Source organism: Spea bombifrons, chromosome 2 (assembly GCF_027358695.1).
Source record: "Spea bombifrons isolate aSpeBom1 chromosome 2, aSpeBom1.2.pri, whole genome shotgun sequence".
Classification (NCBI taxonomy): domain Eukaryota; kingdom Metazoa; phylum Chordata; class Amphibia; order Anura; family Pelobatidae; genus Spea; species Spea bombifrons.
Window position 1 is genome coordinate 58,321,446 of NC_071088.1, and position 20,791 is coordinate 58,342,236.

Below are 20,791 nucleotides of genomic sequence, written 5' to 3' on the forward strand. Positions count from 1 at the left end.
TGTCCGTTTGAAGCAAATAAACGAACAACGGAGTGCACAGGAGGGCTGAAGAAGGTTTCAGGTGAGCGAAACCACAGCCCTAGAAACAAATATCCGAAAGGAAAGCGGTCCAAACGTTGAAAATGCGGCCGCAGAGATAAAATAAAATGTAGGCAAAATGAGTTAATGAAACCCCTGGAAAGGGGTAGGAAGGTGAAAGAAGTGAACACACAAAGGTGTATGTAAGTATGCAGTATATGTAAAAAGGTATATATTAAAGATAAGCAACAATAAATCTACTTTGAGAGAGAAAAATATATAGGTGTATACTTAACTGTCGCAGCAGCGAGAAAGAGAAGGAGTCTAAGGAAGTTACCCGTTATATTACATGTGATATGCTCTACCTAGCATGTTTGATTGATTCTTTGTTTTTTCTTAACATATATTGTTTGGTTAACCCTTGCTGCTGTCCAGTAGTAAAGAACTATTGCATAATATGAGCCTCCTGTCTGCCATAAAATTTGATTTATCCAGTCAAAATGTAATTACTTATCTACTGACACAAAGAAACACAGGTGTATTTATGTATTGAATCATGTAACTGTTTATTTATATACAATATATATGTAGGCATCACAGAGCTTTTTTTCTTTCTTGGGTAACAATGGGCTGCGGTATTGAGAAATATTTAAGTTACTCTATTTAACAAAAAACATCTCTATAAACTATATTTACAGATGTATAAAAAATATACACATATATGTATGTGGAGGCATTTGTCTCTATCTCCCTAGTTCATTCAGTAAGGCACTTTGAGGGTGTAAATAAGATGATTGCACCCCCTCCCCTTAAAAAATGGTATAATCTTCATGAGATAACGTCCTGTACATACAGCATGTACATCCATTGGGAGATTTATAGAATTCATTTATGTATACAAAGCATTATATAAGTGCAAGGCCCACTAGAGTAGTTCATGCAAGATGTTATTGTTTGCACCTCTATCAAGAATATTTCCAACTAATAATCAGCATTAATTCCTAATAAATTATGGTGTTATATTTTGTTCATGAACTTACTACCGAGCAGGCTCCAGTGTTTCCATAGTAAGACAAGTTATATGGATGGTCACTCTAATATCCGGTAAAACAAATGAACCAACAACAGATGAACATTTTACCAAATTAACTGAAGGGGGTACTATTTTGATTTCTGATAGTATTTCACAAGCTGCCAAGGAGGATGAGTTCTGTCCTTTGATTTCCTTTAGTCTGTGATTACCACCAATTCCCCGTCACTTTTCCCAGACTCCTCAGAGTCACTGTAAAGTTCAGCGCCTCTTGGCACTAGCCTCCTCGGCTCCTGAGATTGCAAGCTTTGTGTGTTGAGGAGGACTGGTATGTTAACATCATGAGGCTGATGAAGATCAGAGGAGACCTGATGGTTCAGGTTACCTGCCATATGATGCGTCTGCAATGCAGCTGGTGAGGGAGGACTTTGTAGAGATCCTGGAGACCTGCAAATGGAAAAATGGTAAATTAAAGTAGGTGGAGAAATTCATCTATTTTATCAAAAAGTGCTAGGGGGCAAATATGCAAAAATGAAGCACTGCTTGCCAACATGTTTTAGATTGAAGTGAACATGCAAGGAATCAATAAAGAGGTGCAACCATGCCCTTTAAGTGGAAATAATGGTATTTACATAATAATTATAAGCACCCCAAGGTATTTTCTCTTTCTACTGGATTTAAAGTTTTCTTTATGGACAACTCTGCAGGGAACATAGTGACGGGGGATATTTTTAACGACGCGGTACAAATGATCCCAGTAAGTTTCTTCAGTAATATCTGAGTTGTTCCTTCAGAATGCGTAATTAATAAAGTAAGATGAAACTCCTTATCGTATCTGCTACTCACCAATTAGTGTAGAATCGCCATTGTTGCTAGACAAGCAGTTATGCCTGTGGACCTTGGCCTAACAGGCAGGATACAAATGCCTTTGTATCCAACACAAAGGCTACTTGCAACCCTGCAGGCAGGTTTGCTATTATGGACAATAAGCAACACCTGGTTTCCCTATACAGATTGTTCTCTTTCAACAAATAACGCTCTAGCTTAGAGCAAACACAATAGATTTGCACGCCTATTGTGTATTATCTAATGCAATTACACCTACGTGGCAAATCCATTGTACCACAAAAGAGACTTTAATTAAATGGTAAATGATGTGACCATGCATCATTTCAGAAAAAAACATTAATGTGTTATATATTAACACATTAAGTGCCAATATATAACTGTTCATCATGTTGTTATTCATTTGGTGAGATATCATCATCAGCACCTATGAGGTGCACTAAATTCTATTGGCATCCCTTTTCTACTTATTTTCTAGACCTGGAGCCAGAAATAGTCATACAGTAGATCCAGAGTAATTGTGATTGTTACCTATTTAGCAAATCCACCATAGCAGTAGTCCCGTGACTATCTGTAACAGCAATTGCATCATTATTAACTTACTGGTCAGTAAGCTTTATTTTACTGAGAGGGTAAGATAAGGGGAACAGCCTCACAGCAGATGTAGAAGGGGCTAAAAAGTAAGGGAATTTAAAAATGAAGGGGATATAAAGCTTTCCTGACTCTAGATAAGACCAAGGACAGATTAAGGGCTGTACATCTTTTAGATACTTACGTTAGGACATATCCATGTCTTGTGTCTTGTCTGCGATTCTTCATCAGAGCTTTATACTCGCCTACACGAAGTCTCTTCCCCTCCACAATGCATGTGCGTTTTGGACGTGGCTTGTATTTATAATCTGGATATTTCTCCAGGTGCTGACGGCTGAGCCGTGCCTGCTCCTCATAGTACGGCTGCTTCTCTGTGTTACTCATGGATTTCCAACGGGAACCTGTGAGAGAAGGAGAACATTTTTCCTCATTAAGGGACGTTTTATTTTTATTTATAAAATAAGGGTTTAATGTATTACTATTGAGAGCGTTACGCAAAAACGCAAAGTGATTTTGAGAGATAAACAAACCTAGTAAAATCTTGGGACCTCATGCACTAAGGCCTTTCTCATAGAAGTGTTACAAGCACTATACATTGGTATCAGTGATGTTTGCTTAATAAAAATTATAGTGACAAACTACTGCGTAAGATGACACTGCCCAACCTAGCCCTTAAGGCACACCAACGACCCATGTTGTTAAATCATGCTCATTTATTTAATGACCGACAAGCTGAAAAGTGGCCTTACCCAATATTTTACTTATGCTGGAGTTGTGCATGTCAGGGAATGCCTGTAAAATCTTTCTCCGTTCATCCTTTGCCCATACCATAAAGGCATTCATTGGACGTTTAATATGATTTCCACGTCCCTCTGGAAACTGACGTGATCCTGCAGAAAAACAAAAACAGGACAATAAATAAGACCCCATGGCACACCAAGCTATATGCAATTTAAATTGCTATCAATAATGTGGGCAGGAAATTCAGATTGATCACAATGCAGTGCATTGTCCACATTTCCAAAAAACCGATTCTGATGCAAATGTTCAAAAGTGGAGAAATAACTATAGCATCCAAAATAATGCTCATGTACATCACTAGAATTGCTCTTTATACATAACCATCACTGTATGCCGTAGAGATATATTCACAGATACATCTCTCTAAGGTTTATTCACTAAAGGGAGTGTTGTCATGATAGAATAGTTTGCAGGAATGTTGTTGTAACTATCTTTATTATTCATTATGGAGGGACGCAACTAGCAAGCTTCTCTAGAGTAAAAGGCTGAGCTGGCCCTGCATAACTCACAATTCAATTTGTGTAAGGACACTATATAAATCTTGCTAATTTAAATATGCATTACACAAACACAGCCATGCTCTTCTTACAGCAAAAGTTCACTGGGACTGGACCTAATGTATAGTGAAGTCAAGAAACTGAAACACAACTTTTCTGCAAACTCTCCCTGTGGGGAATACAGTCTACAAACAGAAAAGCAGACAGTACTAGTCATATGTCCTATCGGTTTAGATTACTTTAGATAAGGTGGGTCAGGCACTTTACAGACTACAAATATGTGTGTGGATAGCTTGGTATACGACACCTTATAATTGCTATAGATGAATCTCTAAATTATATACTCCACTAGACCTGTGGTGAAGGGAATGAATGCAAGCTGCTCTGCTAATAACGGTTACTTACCATTATGTTTGGACATTTATTGCTGCGTTAAAATCATTAATGTTTCCGCATTATAGTCCTTACCATCAATATCCATGTTGCACTGAAGCAAAGATTCATCTGTGTGTTGCAAAGAAGTCTCATCTTGCAGTTCCTTTTCTGACAAAGAGTCTAGAATTTCCTTAAGAAACCAATATATTGATAGTAAATAAAAGACCTCACATGGGTGCACTGAGCAGATTACAGGATATGAGATGATTTACAGCATAACAAAAGTTCTGTTGTGTGAGACAGCAAGTTATAGAGATCTTTCCTGAAGAAGCAGTAATTTCTGTTCCCTCTGTGTATGTATTGTATTTGTTTGAGGGCCCAAAGTCAATGGAATACCTAGGAAACATTGCACAGCAACACCATTCACAGAAACCCTTTAAACTGTGCCCTGGCTGTGCCATCTGTAGCTGGCTCACAAGCCCATCCTTAGCTACTCGCATTACAACAGTCAGTTTTTCATTCTACCATACCTTCCTGTAGTTATTCTCATGATGTTCTGGTGCTACGTTCTGCCCATTGAGAAGTTGCCGAGCTTCTTGGATTGCTTTAGTGATGGCATCTCCTTCACCAAGGAAACCTAGGTAAGGGAATAAAGTAACATCAAAATGGCTTGTTCCACTGAGTCCCTTAATTTAACTAAACAAGTTGTGTTTGTAGTTTCACTTTGGATTCTGCACGTCAACATGTAAAGGCAAGCTTGTTTTTTTGGGCTGTCAATTCACCCTCCCTACAGCAGCTGTGTTCATGACTGAATACAGGTGTGACCTGTCCATGCCATTGGGACACTGATACAAAAAGGTGTGGTGCTAAAGGCACATGCAGAATGTTTTTCCCACACCAAAAACACTCTGCAGAATACACAAAGTATTGGGTTTTTGCTATTGTTTTATAAAAACAAATGTATAATTCAGCAGTGTATGTGGCAACAGAAATATCAAAAAAAGATCACATGCAATCGCAATCCAGGAAAAGGAGAGAAAATGCATGCCACATCATGATCACTGGAGACTGTGGTAAATATGTTGTGTTAAATACATACCCAGTGGTAGGTTTGCTCTTTGTTGGTTGGGTACAGCATCTCTACTGCCCCCTCCCTGACTGCCCCCAGGAGACAGTCTGAATTCTGAGGAGGAATGAGAGGTGGGAGATGTGTCAGAGCCTTTTGTTTTGGCTGTTAAGTTGAGAGGCTGGGATGGCTCCTAGAATAAAGGGGGAACAATGTTAAAGTGTCAGTTTTGGATATGTTAGGTTGGTAATGCAACATCTTCCCCAGTCGCTGTCTCATAGTAGTCTACCTGCTGTTTGCCAGATGCTGGACCTCTACCCGTGGGCGAGTTGTGAAGAATCTGCATGGGATATTCCACTGTAATCAGAAGGGTAAAGACACCTGAGTAACAAAGCACTATACAATCCTAAAACTAAACAGTGTTGCAACCATAAAAACATGACAGCACATGTATTAAATTAAAAAGCACATATTTTTTGCCATCAAGTATTTCTGCTATATGCACAGAACAAATCAGTGTCCTCACCTGGCTTGCAAGGAATAGGTTGAATAGGCAGGGTCATCTGCGAGTCTGATGAGACAGCCTGGGCAGCAGAAAATGCTGGGATCATAACGTAGGGCATATTGACTTGCTGCAAAAGAATTGGAAAGAGACATGAAGAAATGACTTATAAGGATACAAAAGGAAGGGCCAAGACAAAGTGGAGATAACAGTAAAATAAAGGGCATGTCAGTACCTGGATTTGCTGCTGTAACACGTTGATTTTGTGTTGCTGCTGAATCAGTTGCTGCTGCTGTTTAGCAATCTGTAGAAAGAATGAAATTAAGATAAAACAATAACAATGCATTTAACTGGATATTTGAGTTCAGGTTCCATTATGGCAGGGCCCAGCCATGCCTTCTTTATTTTCTAATTGTGTTCTTAACGAAATATCAAACTGGCTCCTAGACACAAATTTGCTGAGCTTGGTATTGTGGGGTACCCGCTTTAGTGTGAACTTTGCAACACACTTATTTCCCCTCACCTGCTCTTGTTGTTGTCTTGCCAGTTCCATCTGCTGCTGCTGCTTCTCAAACAACATGGCTGCCACATTCCTGTGCTCCGAGTGTGCACTCAGCAGCTGGTCCCTCAGTGTAGCCAGTTGGCGAATCATGAGCAACAATTGCAACTCCTTTTCTGCTAGACTCTCCTGAGTACCTAAAGACACAGCTCTGGTTACATTTCTCATAACAATGGTTACTGGATTATAGCACCTATAGTACTAGTAAGACATGCAATGCTTTGACAAAGTTCACATTTATACTTAGGCAAAAAAGCAATATAGGTGTTACACTGTAGTGTTGACACTAAAGATGAAAAGATTTAACATTTTTACATCATAATTTATACCTCGTCTATCGTGCATGAGCAGTGATAGATGTGGCTTAAGGAGTTATAAGATGAAATAAACACTGCAGGGAAAGTTCAGGCCTACCAATTTATTTTTTTATTTATTGGAGTCTTCTCAAGACAAAACATCCTATTTGCCTGATGGCAAACATTAAACAAATTGGCATGGTCCTTCTCACATTCCACTTTAATTAAGGAAGTTATGATATAAAGGACTGCTTTCTCTACACTGCTTCCTCACTTCTGTCTTCTGAGATCTAAGCATTTTATGAAACACATTATGAATCTAATGTATTTTGTGTAGAAAAAGGAGGTAGGATATAGACACAAGCTATGATATATGCGGTTCTTTATGGTCACCATTTTCATTTTGGGGCAAATCTTGTGAGCACATTTATGCAAATATTGCCACAAGCTCACTCACCTTTCACGTCTTTGGTATCTGTAGCATAACTTCCCAACAACTTATCTTTCCAGTCACTTGTTAACAATTTCTCCAGGGCAGGTATTGCTGCAAAGGGTGAAGAAAATGAAACATAATCAACTAGATAATCAAGGTAATTACAAGGAAAAAAACGAACTAGCAAAGCTATATACAGCATACCACAATTCCTAGGAGAAACCACTTAAGGATAACACGGTAGCAACACATTCTTACAACAACATAGTTGGACATCATTTACAGCAGCTCCATAACTCCACACAACGTATTTTACACATAGATACTTAATCATAATTAAGCACCCATGCAATCAATAAAACCCATGCAATCAATAAATCAATAAAATTTGCTCCTGACAAATTGGAATTTCAGATATAAATGTGCCGTTCCCAGGATAGGTGTTTGGGAACTATAAATTAAGTTTGTGTACTTATTTGTGATTACAAATTTAAAATTCCAATAGTGAGACAACTGTTTGGTGACTTTTATCACAATAAACATTTATCATGATTATAATACTTCACATTAAAGAGAACAATGTCAAAATGATGTATTGGAAAGCTTAAATGAATACTTAATGAATTATTGAATCGAAATTTAAACAGACAAAATTATAGGTTTGCTATTACTTTATCCCTCAGGCCCCATCTTGGGAGTACGGTTTTTCCCTAATTAGCCCTAAACCATTTACCCTTAGGTAAACACACTTTGCTTTTATTATAAAGATTGCAATATAAACTTGCTATTATAACCCACACGATTCCTTTCAAGCACTCAAGAGGCTTATGTATCTATTATTGCTCCTTGCTATTTAAAATGTGAATGCATGTCTGGAAAATCCAAATTGTTTGAAAGCTAAACATAGAATTGTGCAGCTGCCTCTTTGTGCTACATTTAAGTTGTGGAACTGGGACATTGTTTTCCGTGCAGCCATACCCTATATTTCTACCCCCCACTCTGCCCTTCTCCTAAAACCTTTTGTGAAGTATATTACGGAACACACGAGTTTTGTTTTTTACTGGGGTTCCGAACAAGTCTTGGGACATCCATGGCAGCAGCGATGTTTCTTGGTGTGTAGACTTCCACAGGTATCAACCCAACGAAAATAATGCAGTCCTGCAGGTTTAACTAGTAGTAGAAGCAGAAATGGCCTTAAATTGAGATCACTGGGGTCTGTGGTATGGATAAACTCTGTCAGGTTTAGTGAACATACCTTATTACACATCTCATCTGCCCAGTTTTCTCTCATAAATCCTTACCCAATCCCTCCTTTATACTTAATGCCGTTTTAACACATAAAACTGTGGTCTTACATCATTACTAAAGATAGAATCCTTGTGCATATCAAAATGGGATTGAGACTGTCTTACCCTCTTTCATTGCCTTGCTTAGTTCTAGAGTCTCCTCCTGGTTACCAGACCCTGGAAGGCCACCATTACATTCAATCTGATTAGAATAAACCTGAGAAAAACAACAACAGCTATTGAAAGGGTAATTGTAAAACTCCCTCTGAACCAATTAAATGGGGTATCCAACCAACCCAGAAAAAATATTCACTATATTAAAAAACAACTTTATCTTAGTTATACATGTTGCAATCAAAAGGCTAGCAATTGAGCCTAAAACGTGCACATTAGTTTCAGTTAAATTGCATATTGGAAATAAAATATTTTGAGACTAGACTGCTCCTTTAAATCTTTAATCAGCATAGATGTCTGCTATTACTAACAGATTTACAAAAAATAATCACAAAAATACAGCTTAAAGGGACAGTAAATCTTATTTATAAAAAGGTGCTAGAAAATACAGATTAACTACTTGGATTCAACCTCCAAGTAGCATTGTGGGAAGTAGAATGTAAACACATTTATATTTTAGGGAACCTGTGCGGTCCAAACTTGTTCAGATTATTTCTAGCAAACAGTATTACAATCGCCCCATCTAAATTGTGGTGTAACATAAGATCTTCAGATAAAACTCTGTCTCAGTTGTTCATAACACCGGCAGGTATCCGGAGTTACACTGGAAGGTTGTGTTTCAGTAAAATAAATACAATGGGCTTGGGACCTTACTTATAATAATGCGCATTACTGGTGGGCCCGCTTTGTGAATAAAGTCATAACTCCTAATCACCTGGGGTGACGAATCAAAGTCCTGTTTAATTGCTGCTTGGCTAGCCATTATCTGTGCAACTTCCTCCCTGTAATTTTCTTCCAGTTTGGTAAATGTCCCACCAGAGCCTTTGACCGGAGATACTGGGGCCTTCACAGACATTCTGTAAGACAGAATTTAAATAATGTTTGGTGCACTGCCAGATATACGGAGCCAGACGTTCAAGAACAATCATCTCAGCTATAAAGAAGTAAGCTTCTCGTTCACTCAGACAGCATTTGAAAATCCTAATCACAATGATTCTATTAATATAGGCTGTGATTGCGGTAATAGGTGCATAAATTACAAGGTAAAGAGGGTGTACATTGAGTTATCTGAATGTGGAAGGTGGCTGACACTGTGTATTCATGGGACTTGATCTAAACCAAGTAAAGTTTAGTCATCTTAGCTTCAAAACTACATTTTATTTAACTGTGGAGACTTCTATGTTGTCTGGTAAAGATCTATACTTGGACTGGAAATGTCAGCTGACCTTTGAGGTCATCTTCCCTTCATAGGGTGGATAACTTATCAACTATCACTACAGCAATACATAACACTAATTAGGCTAAACATAAAGTACTAAAATAAGTAAAAATATTAAATGTGATTTTACAGATATAGCATTGATACACATTAATTATTTTAATTTTCAATGTAACATTATCTAATAATGTTTACCTACATCAACATTTGCAGCAAGGAATAAGAGGTGTTAATGAGACGATGTAAGAAAAATGTCTGTTTACACAGCTCCACAAAAACAAAACATACACTGCATTCTTATGTTAACTGCACTCGCTAAACCCATTTTTTGAACTTCCCATGTTGAAACAGAGGGAGTGAATCACTTCACTAAGTGCCCAAGTCTCTCTTTCTATTGAATAGGCAGAAAAGTAAGCAAGGAAGTAAAACAAAATAAGTAACACCAGCATCAAATGGTATAAAAACAAACAAAACACGTAGAGAAATATGAAGAAAAAATAGTCATTTGAAAAGGGGGAGAAAAAACAAAAAAGTGCATGAAAATCAGTAAATCAGAAACCAGTGGCCTTCGGAAGATGAATTATTAGATAGATCTCTGTTATTCGTGGATTTCTGCTGTCCAGGGGCTGCAGAACATGGCACTTTACTGCCGCTCTAATCTTGGCAGAGAATTTGACAGGTTACAGTCCTTTTAGCACAAAGCACTGGGAACGCAGATCCCTCCCAGAGAAGGCATGGCAGGGAGAGGCCACACAGCAGGGATAAGAGGAAGCAGAACAATGAGCGGACAAAACAACAAAGGAAGTGTGACAAGGACACAATAGGGCATTGTGAAAATGTTCCGCTGCTTCAGGAACCTGCAAGCTCTCACAAACCTATCTTTGTCGCATACGTACAACACATACTAAAAACATACACACACCTTTGGCATAGTAATTACCCTCACAAAGACACACGTACCTACATGTCACATGCAAAAAGAATAATGGACTACTCACACAAACAAGCACATCTATTTTCCTAGTGCATCATTCATCATCCTTCCATACACTGCTTTTGCTATTTCATAATCTTTTTCTATTTACTCTGTTCTCTCCATCCCCCCTCCACCTCCACTAATCAGGCCTGTTCTTGCCCTGCAGGTTGCTGTGGGGACTCTGCCTTTATCTGAACCTGGCATTGTTAGAGTACAATGACTGCCCCCACCCTCATTCTGCCTCTCCCACATTCCTGATACTCAGCTGCCGGTCACCAGGGAATGAAGTGGGTGGGTGCCGGGGACACTAATGAGCACCCTTCATAATAAGAGCATTTCACAAGGCACCCCGTATTCATTGATAGCCCAGAAAAAAAACATTGTCGGGGGTCAGAAAGAGCAAAATAAAGCATGTTTGTTGCTAGTGATCTGCTACTTTTGTCACGTTATTTATGTGTTTGGTATATTCTGATGTTGACAGATACACACAGAGAGAATACATAGCAAAATATACATGTACGTCTGGGCAGAATTTATGTTCATAAGAATAAATATGCAGAGTATATACACATGCGTGCTCCTCACAATCTGTCACTGCCCTAAAACTAAGTTTTCTTTAGCACAGATAAAGTTACAATTATATTAAGCATACATGAAGAAAAGGAAAAAACACAAACATTGGGAATCACATGCACATTACTTTTTAATCAATATTATATCTAGAATAAAGGCCCCGTCTGCTTTGTATAGATGTAAATGCTGTGACTTTGTGACATAAGAACACGCATTGCATTGTAGTATATGGAATACCTCTATGGCACTTAAAAGGATCGGTTCTTTACACTGAATAAACTCATGCAACAATGCGGATATTAAATATGCAATATATATTAAAACGCATCTTTATTTGTATTTGAATAAGGTATCTTAAAGTTAGCGTTCTCTGAATTTGCATGGACTGCTGGTAATCTGAATCCATGGCATGAAATTTTTTAAACTATTTACAAAACAATCACACAGGTACATCAAAAAATGAGATGTGGTTTTAATGAATTAATTTGTTTATGCTAAAAGTTGCCCTACTGACAGTTTCCCCTAAGGTACTAAAATCCATTTCAACTTGTATCATCAGACGGGAAGTATTCGAACTATAGATGAGCTAAATATAAATAAAACTTAGCAACTAACGTTTTTTTCCTCAAGGTCATACTTTTTGAATATCAACCGCTTTTTCCTCGGCTTGAGTTCCAACACAATTTTCTTAAGTCTGCCCCTCCCCTTTAAAGAAGAGTGCATATTAAAGTACTCTGTGAACACTTTAATACGCACATTCTTCAAAAGAAAAAATAAGACCTGGCTTAGAAGTTCCGTCCTCATTTGTGGTCCGACATTTCTTGCCACTGATTGGCTTCTTGAAGTACCCAATAAGTGGCAGGAAACAGCTCCCATTGAAATCAGTGGGAATGCTTGCGGCTCATGTGATCAGGGTCCTGAATAGGCAATGGAGGTGACAGGTACTAAGTACATCTCGCGCAGAGAGATGTGTTCAACTGAACATATCTCCTTAACGCAAAACAGCTATAGGATGGAGGAAGGCAAAAAAGCATAGCAAGAGGGCAGCACAAAAATTTAAAGGGGCCATGTAGCAAACATTAAGGTATATACCTTATACCTTAAGGTATATATGCTATATGCATGGAGGGTGCAGAATGAAAAATATGGATGCCACACAAGAAATGCATGTCCCTGAGGAATGGCCAAGATAGGGGAATAATGGGCAAGCCAAATGTATAGCTCAAAGTCAGCTGGCCACAAAAGTGATGGGGAGCCATATTTCTGAGGGAGAAGATATGAATTACCTTCCCTCTTGCAAATTCCCAGGGCAGCATCCCAGCTCCTCCTCTGTATCCAATGAATCCATTCAATTAGACACTGCAAACAGATATAGGTATGTGAATAAAGAAAGACAGGCATCAAAGGCAACAAGGTCAGAAAGGTCACAAAGACAAGCATGTTAATAGAGGTGTTCAAATACAGAGGTTACAGAAGACATCTGGATAAAAGTCCAGGAGGAAGGAAATGATTGATCCTAGACTAAATGATAAATCTTTATGTGCCATAGAAAAATGGCATTTACACAACAATTACAATTAGATTTGTAACCTTGATATTGGAAAATCCCTATGCAGCATATTTTTAAACAAGACAGCATTTTATATATTTTTTAAAATTTGGGAGTTTGAAATTTATTTTCCAATATAAAACAAAGTAACCCACAGACAGTTTTTCCTTATGCCTTTATTGCCCTACCCACTAACGAACAATAGAAACACAGCATTTGACAGAAGATAAGAACAGTTCAGCCCATTTTGTCTGCCAGTGTTTTTCTGCTGTGAAAACGTCAAACTGTATTTGGTCCTTAGTGTTGTCTTATATTGAGAATAGCCTTATAGCTATCACATCCATATTTAAATGCCCTCACTGTATTAACATGTATTGCTTCTGCTGGGACACTATTCCACTTATCTACCCTCCAAGTTTAGTAAAACTTCCTTACATTAAGTCTAAGCTTCCTACCCTCTAGTATCAGACTATGACTCTAGAATAGATATCCAAGGACAAAAACTCTGTATATTGTGGCGGAAACAAAATTTGACAGCAGATAAAAACCAATTGGCCCATCTAGTCTGATCAGATTCCTGATGTAAAGACTTAACCCTTAATCGCCCTTTGCTCTGGTCTCAGATTCTGGATAGCTATATTACTCTCCCATACATGTTTAAATTCCCTTGCTGTATTAACCTTTACAACTTCGGCAGGAAGACTGTTCTTCTTATCTACCATCCTCTCAGCCAAGTAAAATCTTCTTGCATCTAAGCCTTTGACTCTCTGGTTTTTGAACACAGCACCACACACTTTTACCAAAGTATCTTATTATATGGCAAAAACAGAACTAAACATACCAATCTTGTGTTTACCACTTCTACTGAAACTCCAATATGTGTTTCTAGCACTTATAGTCCTCTGGTTCTGCAAGCTTTCGCTCAGTTGAGGTAACACTTTTATAAGGGCATATTACCTGCATATCCGTGTAGAAGTAAATGTATTCTACGCCTGTGACTTTAGTGCCAGCAATGTACTTTTTAATCTGGCACTGCCTTTTTTGTCTGTTTCCAGTAAGCCACATCAGAAGCGCCCTTATCTCATACAAACATCAACTGTGTTAACATATTTTGCTATTATCAGAGTTTTGAGAAGCATGATTCAAGATCACACAGGAGTTTTGCATGCTCTGTTATCCCTTCCTGATCTGTGTACACATATGGTGGCGAGTATGCTTGTGAAGGGTCTCTAAGTTTTTAGTGATGCTATCTTTTTTTTTTTTTTCTTCGACATATATAGTCGTTTTCTAGTCAAACCATTAAAATACCGTAATTAGTTTGAAGCTATGCAAAACTGAGTACAGTACCTTATTTGTAACCACTGTCTTTGAAGTGGGAATTATTTAATCATGAGATCACTACAACATTTTGAAGCTGAAAAGTGACACACTCCACTTTGAGAAAAGATAAAAAATGATAATCTGCCGGTTTCCTAAAACTAACACCAAATAATTATTAGCAAAATAATGAAAATAAGCAATATTTCGCTTGGCTACAGCGCTCTAGAAATATCTGTTTTTATGATGAATTAGCTTTGTCTTTTCAGGAACAAAAAAGCATTTGCTACTGCATTACTTCTACGGTGTTAACATTGACCCTGTTAACTTTTACCAGCATGCCAGTAAAATGGCACAATAAGCTGCTGTAAAATTTTTATTAAAGATAATTAACATACACATGCCAAAAAGTTTATATTAAGAGAAACCACAAAGCAAATTTGTATTTTTAATTATGACTATTTTTATAAAACTACATATATTTAGCAACGATCTTGTAAAACATTGCTTATAAACGTTTACTTTTTGTTGCTAGACACTATTTCTTATTGTTTCATTTTTGACAATAGTGAATTGATTTAAGAGGTGCTGTTGTGCTTAGACAAAACATTAATTGTACTCTTTAGTATATTATGCAATTAAACCTTAGCAGACCTGTCATTTTATCCTTTCCTCTTAGGTTTAAGAACATACAAGACTACAAAAGGTCTTTATCATTTTCTAGGGCAATAACCCATCGATACTTGCCTTTATGCAACATGACATTTTGCTTTTTGTACTTTTAAAACCATATATAAATGTTTTTGCACAAACTGAGTCCCGACTTACAAAATGGAAATCGTAACTGATCACTAACAGTAAACCTTATTTATATAAAGACCTCTTAAGTTGGGAGTGCAGTACTTTTACTTAGTGCCGGGATAAGAAACATATGGCATTGCATATTTCACGTTAATAAATCATGCAAATTATTTAAAAGTCTAAAATTAAATTAATAGTGTTTGCATGGAATAGCTACATTCAATGGGATTGTAATATGTATGTTCAAATTTGAAAATCTGCACTAATATATATATATATATACATACATACATACATACACACACATATATATACACATACATACATATACACACATACAGGAAATAGATCTTTTATGCCATGTCAAATTTAAAACAAATGGAATAGACTTACTGACTTTATAGCTGATGAGCAGATAGAAGATAGTATTCAGAAATATATAAATTAATGGAACAAGACAGAGCAAAACACAGGGGTTAACAAAAAGTGCTGTCTCCGGGACTGGTTATATAACATCATCTGTTATAAATCGAAAAGGTAATCATACACAAATACAAGCACGCCTCAAAAAAACATCACTACGGCTTACTCAAACCTAAAAAAAAAAAAAACAAACGCTAAAAACCCCCCCAACAATTAACTTAACAAACAAGGGATAGTTCCCCCTATTTACTAGGCAAGGCATTCACTTCTGCTGCGTGGACAGTTCTTTGGAACATCTCTAAGAGACACGAGTAAGATGTTGATAATGGATTAAGGCTATGCACAAACACTTTGAACACGGTGTGTCATCACACTACTGCTTGTGCTTATTCATAGACTACCCGTACTATGACCCACGGAAACTAGGTTGCTTTATAACTAAACACATGAGATTGCTCTTTTGATAGTCATCCACGCGTGAGGCTTTGGTTTTAATCCAGAAACTAGTAAAGATCTCAGCTAATAACGTCATTGCCTCTTTGAATATGAGAGTAACCAGGTGTATTTCCAGAGACCAAGATGGACACACTTTTTGGTCTTTAAAACATCTGAAGGGTAAGGTAATTTAAAGCTAATGTTTGTTTCAGTACACTGGACAGCTGTGATGAATCGACAAGGTGCAAGAGGCGTACTGGTTGGTAAAAGTTATTTCAGCAAAGATTTACTGCACATTTTACGTTTAATGTGATTAAGACTCAGCATAAGGTGTTGGTCCACCTGTAAATATAATTAAGTAAAAGGAGTATAAAAATGCAATTATGGAAAGACACTTGGTTGCTTGTTTTTAAATGTATTTGTTTTAAAAAAAAGAATACATTAAAAGGAACGTTTATTAATGTTTGTTTTTGCATTAATGTCCTTGTGTAATTCCCCTGAAATCTGAACGGGGGAATAATGCGAGACAAATTATAAAAACGATAGCTCCTTTTTTTTCTTTTAAGAAGGCCTAAAGGTTTGTGGGATTACTACTCCCTCTACAATGTTCCCATAGGTTTGCCCTGTATTCTTTGGCCATCACAGAGAATAATTGAACACAGGGTGCAACAGAGGTTTCTTATGACACTGTGCTTAGTATAACACACCAAAGGCCATTATGATGATTATTATAGAGTCAGAGAGAGCTCATAATAACTGTAAGATGACTCCTTTAACAAGGAGAACAACTAACTGTTCTTCTATAATTATTTTATCTGTCAAAGTAGCAGCCATGACAGAGTCAAGCAACTGGGTCTATAATTAGATCAGAGCCTGCAGTCCTCTAGATGATCAAAGGACTTTTTTTTTGCATGTTCATTTTCTTTGTTCTGTAAAGCAAACCTTGTCCTCCTTCAATCTGTTTACAATAACATAAAATGGTCAGAACACCATTTAGACCTTCTATCTACTTCAAATATATTATATATATCTGGATGAAAAACATTTTATATTGGCAAAAAAGAGATGCTTTTATTATTTCCCCGGACTCAAATAATTAAGTATTTAAATGTATTCTTGGAGAAAATAATAATAATAATAATAATAATAATATCTATTTGGATGGCTACATGCTAAGTTTACCTATTTACATTAAATATGATATAGATATTACAATTTCTACTACAGGCCTGGGCACAACCAACTGATGAGAGGATATAATGCATAGGCGGGTCACTTTGGCAGAGATATTAGTGGTGGGCCGCATTGTTATCCAACCAGACCCATAAAATCTGCAACCTTTATTAAACATGAAACCTAGGAGAGTAGAGAATATTCCTCTGGGCTAAATAGCGAGGCAACAAGATAATGTTGTCATACACACTAACTTCAACGCAGAGTTGCCTTCATGCCCACTTGTCCTATGTATACACGGGACAAATCCCAACTTATCCCGTGCCAGACTTACTGGTGCAGTGCAAGTTAGTTCATACTATGCCTTTTCCCCTTGTGGCTTCTCAGTGTAGCTTTTCACCAGACTGGTCTTTTAGTAGACAGAAAAGAGAATGATGAAATTTCTATATTATTAGCATAAAAATAACATACTGCTTGGATGCCTCCTAGAGCGCTGCCCCCCCCCCCGATTTTATTCAAATTTCTCTCTTGACCATAGGTATGGGTTGGAAAATTCCGAGGCTTATGCTTTTTGCGTTTCACAGCTTCCTACGTACCTTCCTATGTTGACTGCCATCTAGATGCTCCTTATGATTGTTATGATAATATTTTTGTATACACTATTATGTCAATTCTATTTTTGACTACCTACCACCCATCAATTTCTCCCCTTATTCCTTTCTTCCATTGTTGTGTTACAAATAATTAATTATTCTTAATAAACTTTTGTTTACAAAAAATAAACATAGAGTTACATCCCTATACCAATCATAAATAGTCTAAAATATATTTAAAAATATGAATAGGAGTGTTTTTAATTACAAAAATTAAAACACGTTGATTATCAGCTCAATGTAAAATACTTGCAGATATCAAGTCAAAATCACTATAAAAATTGCACACATAATATTCATTTATTCAACAACAATGCTTTTGCCATGTACTGCTACACATAAGAACTGGTAGATCATTATTTTTTCTTTCACTACTATGCTGTATGACTGTTTATTCATGCTGGTGCCCTGGCATGGATACTTTTACGACCATTATCAGACCAGTTTTCATTCCATTATGAGACCCGGTTTACCTGGTAGATTTTTTATTAATGTTGGAATGTGCCTTAAAGTAAGCTCAATTGTTGCGCTATACGCAATTACCATCCAGCAACTATTATCAGAGTATGTCAATCAGAGCAAACATACCAATGTAACAAAAATAACACCACCCAGAATTACACACAGAAATATACACGCAAGTCATATGAGTGTTGGGAAACTGCTACATGTCATTTAACTTAAACATTTACTGACGGGGAAACAACCCTACTGACCTACTTACTGTCAGTTTTTTAAGTGTCTCTAGTTAGGTAACATTCATCATTTATATTATTATTTTTAGTGTAAAAATCTAAATAACCCCTCTATCAATGAATACGGCTCATATACCAGCACGATGATACAGATTTACATATACCTTCACAGAGATGCAGGAAGCTATATGGACATGTTATAAAATCTACCAGATGCTAGAGATATATATATATATATATATATATATACACACACACATACACACAGAGGCAGATAATTACACACAAAACGGGTGAATGTATGTATAGGAGTGCAGCAAACAAAAATTATGGAGGCCGTCAGTAATAATGAAAAATGGTTTTATTTTATCAAAATTTTTCAGTGCTAAAATTTTCTAGATTTTTTTTCATGTGTGTGTCAATGTGTGAGGGTATGTGTAATAAAAACCCACATTATGTATATAATAAGTATATGTAAGTATTCTGTGGAAAAGGAAGCATTTTTCTTTGAGCATTATAGCAGTATAGCAATGTATTTTTCTCCAATAAACTTCCTTTATGTACAGATCTTGTAGGTTATCATTGTATGGGATTTGACTTTCCCATCTCAATCACCATGCTAAGCTGAGTCTTCACAACAATGACAATGAAGTATGTTCCTCCTTAGACTTCCATTATTTGTATTTAATCTGATACTACTAAGAAAACATTTGGTGGGAGTTGGGCGTTAGTCACAGTTCCCCTTTCAGGACACAAAATAAATTAGGTAATACTAGCCCTGCCATTCTGAGCCATGGATCTCAGTCTCCATGAGGCCTTTACACTAAATATGCTATAGGTAGCATTTGATCCTTCATTTTTCCTGATGCAAAGACCTTAATCAGTCCTTTGCAGTATTTGATGGTAAAGGCTGTGACACCAACTGTTCCCCTTTAGGGTTCAGAGGTGCAGACAACAAACCCTGGAATAAGGGTGGCATCTGTGAGTGGTTCCACTTTGGTGGTAATTTATACAGAGATTCTGGCGAAAATTCTTAAAACTTCTATCAACACGACAAGAGATGGCCCTGTTCTTGCTCATTGGCACCAGAATCACTTTTAATACAAAACCTCACTAATGAGGTTATGTACATCATTTATACATCACAACAACCAGGCACACACAATAACAAAACAAACAATAAAAAAAAAGTAACACTGGTGCCTTTCTACCAGTGTCTCTTTTCCAAAATCCTAAAACCATTAAACCATTGTTGTGTTTTTCACACATGATAAGTAATACCCCTTTAAAAAGAAACAGGCATGTGAACTTTTAAACTGAACATCTTCAAAACAATTATACTGACAAAGAAGCGCAAACTATGTACTGCCCATAAATACATTTACTGCTGCTAAAAGCTGTGATGGCGACAGGTTTCCTTTTAAGTTGGCTATTGTATGTTTATGAAGTACATGTATAGCTCTATGAATACACATGTTTATGTATGTTAGTATGAAGCAATGAGTCACAACTTAATGTGAACATGAAGTAAGGTGCTTCAATGTTTCGGTTCCCTTACAGAACCTATGGAAAGGTACTGAATGAAATAAACATGATCCCACCTTCCATTTATTTTCCCCAAGTAGTGAGCACACAGTGATACATAAGCACACAGATACCCACATCGAGTTAATTAGATCCCGCAGAAATTAGAGCTAGCTCAGCTTAGGAAGGCTACATGTCAAAGGCTATGAGAGCATCAATAATTTCCAAACATTAATATCAATATATAAGTGCTGGTTATTGATGAACTCCCAACACGTGCTGTGTGCATCCAATCGGTGTATAATAAAGCGAAAGGGGAGCAAGTCGTGTTTACTCGCCAGAGAAATAGAAAAAAAAGCCAATTTAAAATGCATTCATACTGCCAGCCTGCTGCTAGGTGTATAGCCATACTCACTGCTCTTTAGGACCAGGATGTCTCCAGCATGGACTCTTCCTTTGGTCAGTGGGACACTCTTTGACCACAAATCCGTAGTCACTGGGAGACTCTCTCTCGCCAATTGTGTTCTGTCGTAAGAGGTCTCTGTAAGGACAAGTACCTCCCTCGGCTAACCCGTGTATGTCTCTTTTCTTCTTCCCGGTTTCCCTTCGCTAAGTCCGTCCTATTCCCTCTCTGGATCTCCGATCCTGTGGGTGTGAGTGTCTCTCCTGGGATGTAATAGCAGTTTCCTGCCCGCCCCCTGCTGTGTGTACGTGTGTATCTCTAGCCACCATTCATCACAACACACACCACACAACAAACCTGGCAAAATGCGCGCTTTAATAATAAACTTTGTCAATGTCAGGCCCAACCCCTGCATTTATGGACAAACAATAATCAAAGTAAATAACAATTCATGTCCATAATAGAGCGGTAAAAAATATTTAAGTGTTTACAAAAGATATTTTTTTATTGCAAATATTTAGTATATATATATATATATATGCATACTGTGGTAGATACAAAGATTAGTTACCTATA

The 20,791-nt window shown here is 37.2% G+C and overlaps 1 protein-coding gene across 4 annotated transcripts; it reads right to left on the bottom strand.

Annotated features, from left to right (window-relative positions):
* Positions 1 to 559: 559 nt before the first annotated feature.
* SOX13 (SRY-box transcription factor 13) lies at positions 560 to 20,547 on the bottom strand. Of its 4 annotated transcripts, none has more exons than XM_053454355.1 (15): positions 20,228 to 20,546; positions 12,529 to 12,601; positions 9,190 to 9,331; positions 8,427 to 8,517; positions 7,039 to 7,125; positions 6,250 to 6,422; positions 5,962 to 6,030; positions 5,751 to 5,856; positions 5,514 to 5,581; positions 5,258 to 5,417; positions 4,689 to 4,795; positions 4,252 to 4,348; positions 3,235 to 3,375; positions 2,670 to 2,886; positions 560 to 1,495 (listed from the first exon to the last, which is right to left on the bottom strand). In XM_053454355.1, exons 2-15 carry the CDS (start codon positions 12,588 to 12,590, stop codon positions 1,246 to 1,248), a joined length of 1,770 nt encoding a protein of 589 aa, XP_053310330.1. In that variant the 5' UTR covers positions 12,591 to 12,601; positions 20,228 to 20,546; the 3' UTR covers positions 560 to 1,245. The 4 variants fall into 4 exon arrangements, with proteins under 4 accessions (XP_053310330.1, XP_053310331.1, XP_053310333.1 ...); XM_053454356.1 differs by lacking the exon at positions 20,228 to 20,546 and adding an exon at positions 13,633 to 13,762; XM_053454358.1 differs by lacking the exon at positions 12,529 to 12,601 and having other exon boundaries at positions 20,228 to 20,547.
* Between the last annotated feature and the right edge of the window lie 244 nt (positions 20,548 to 20,791).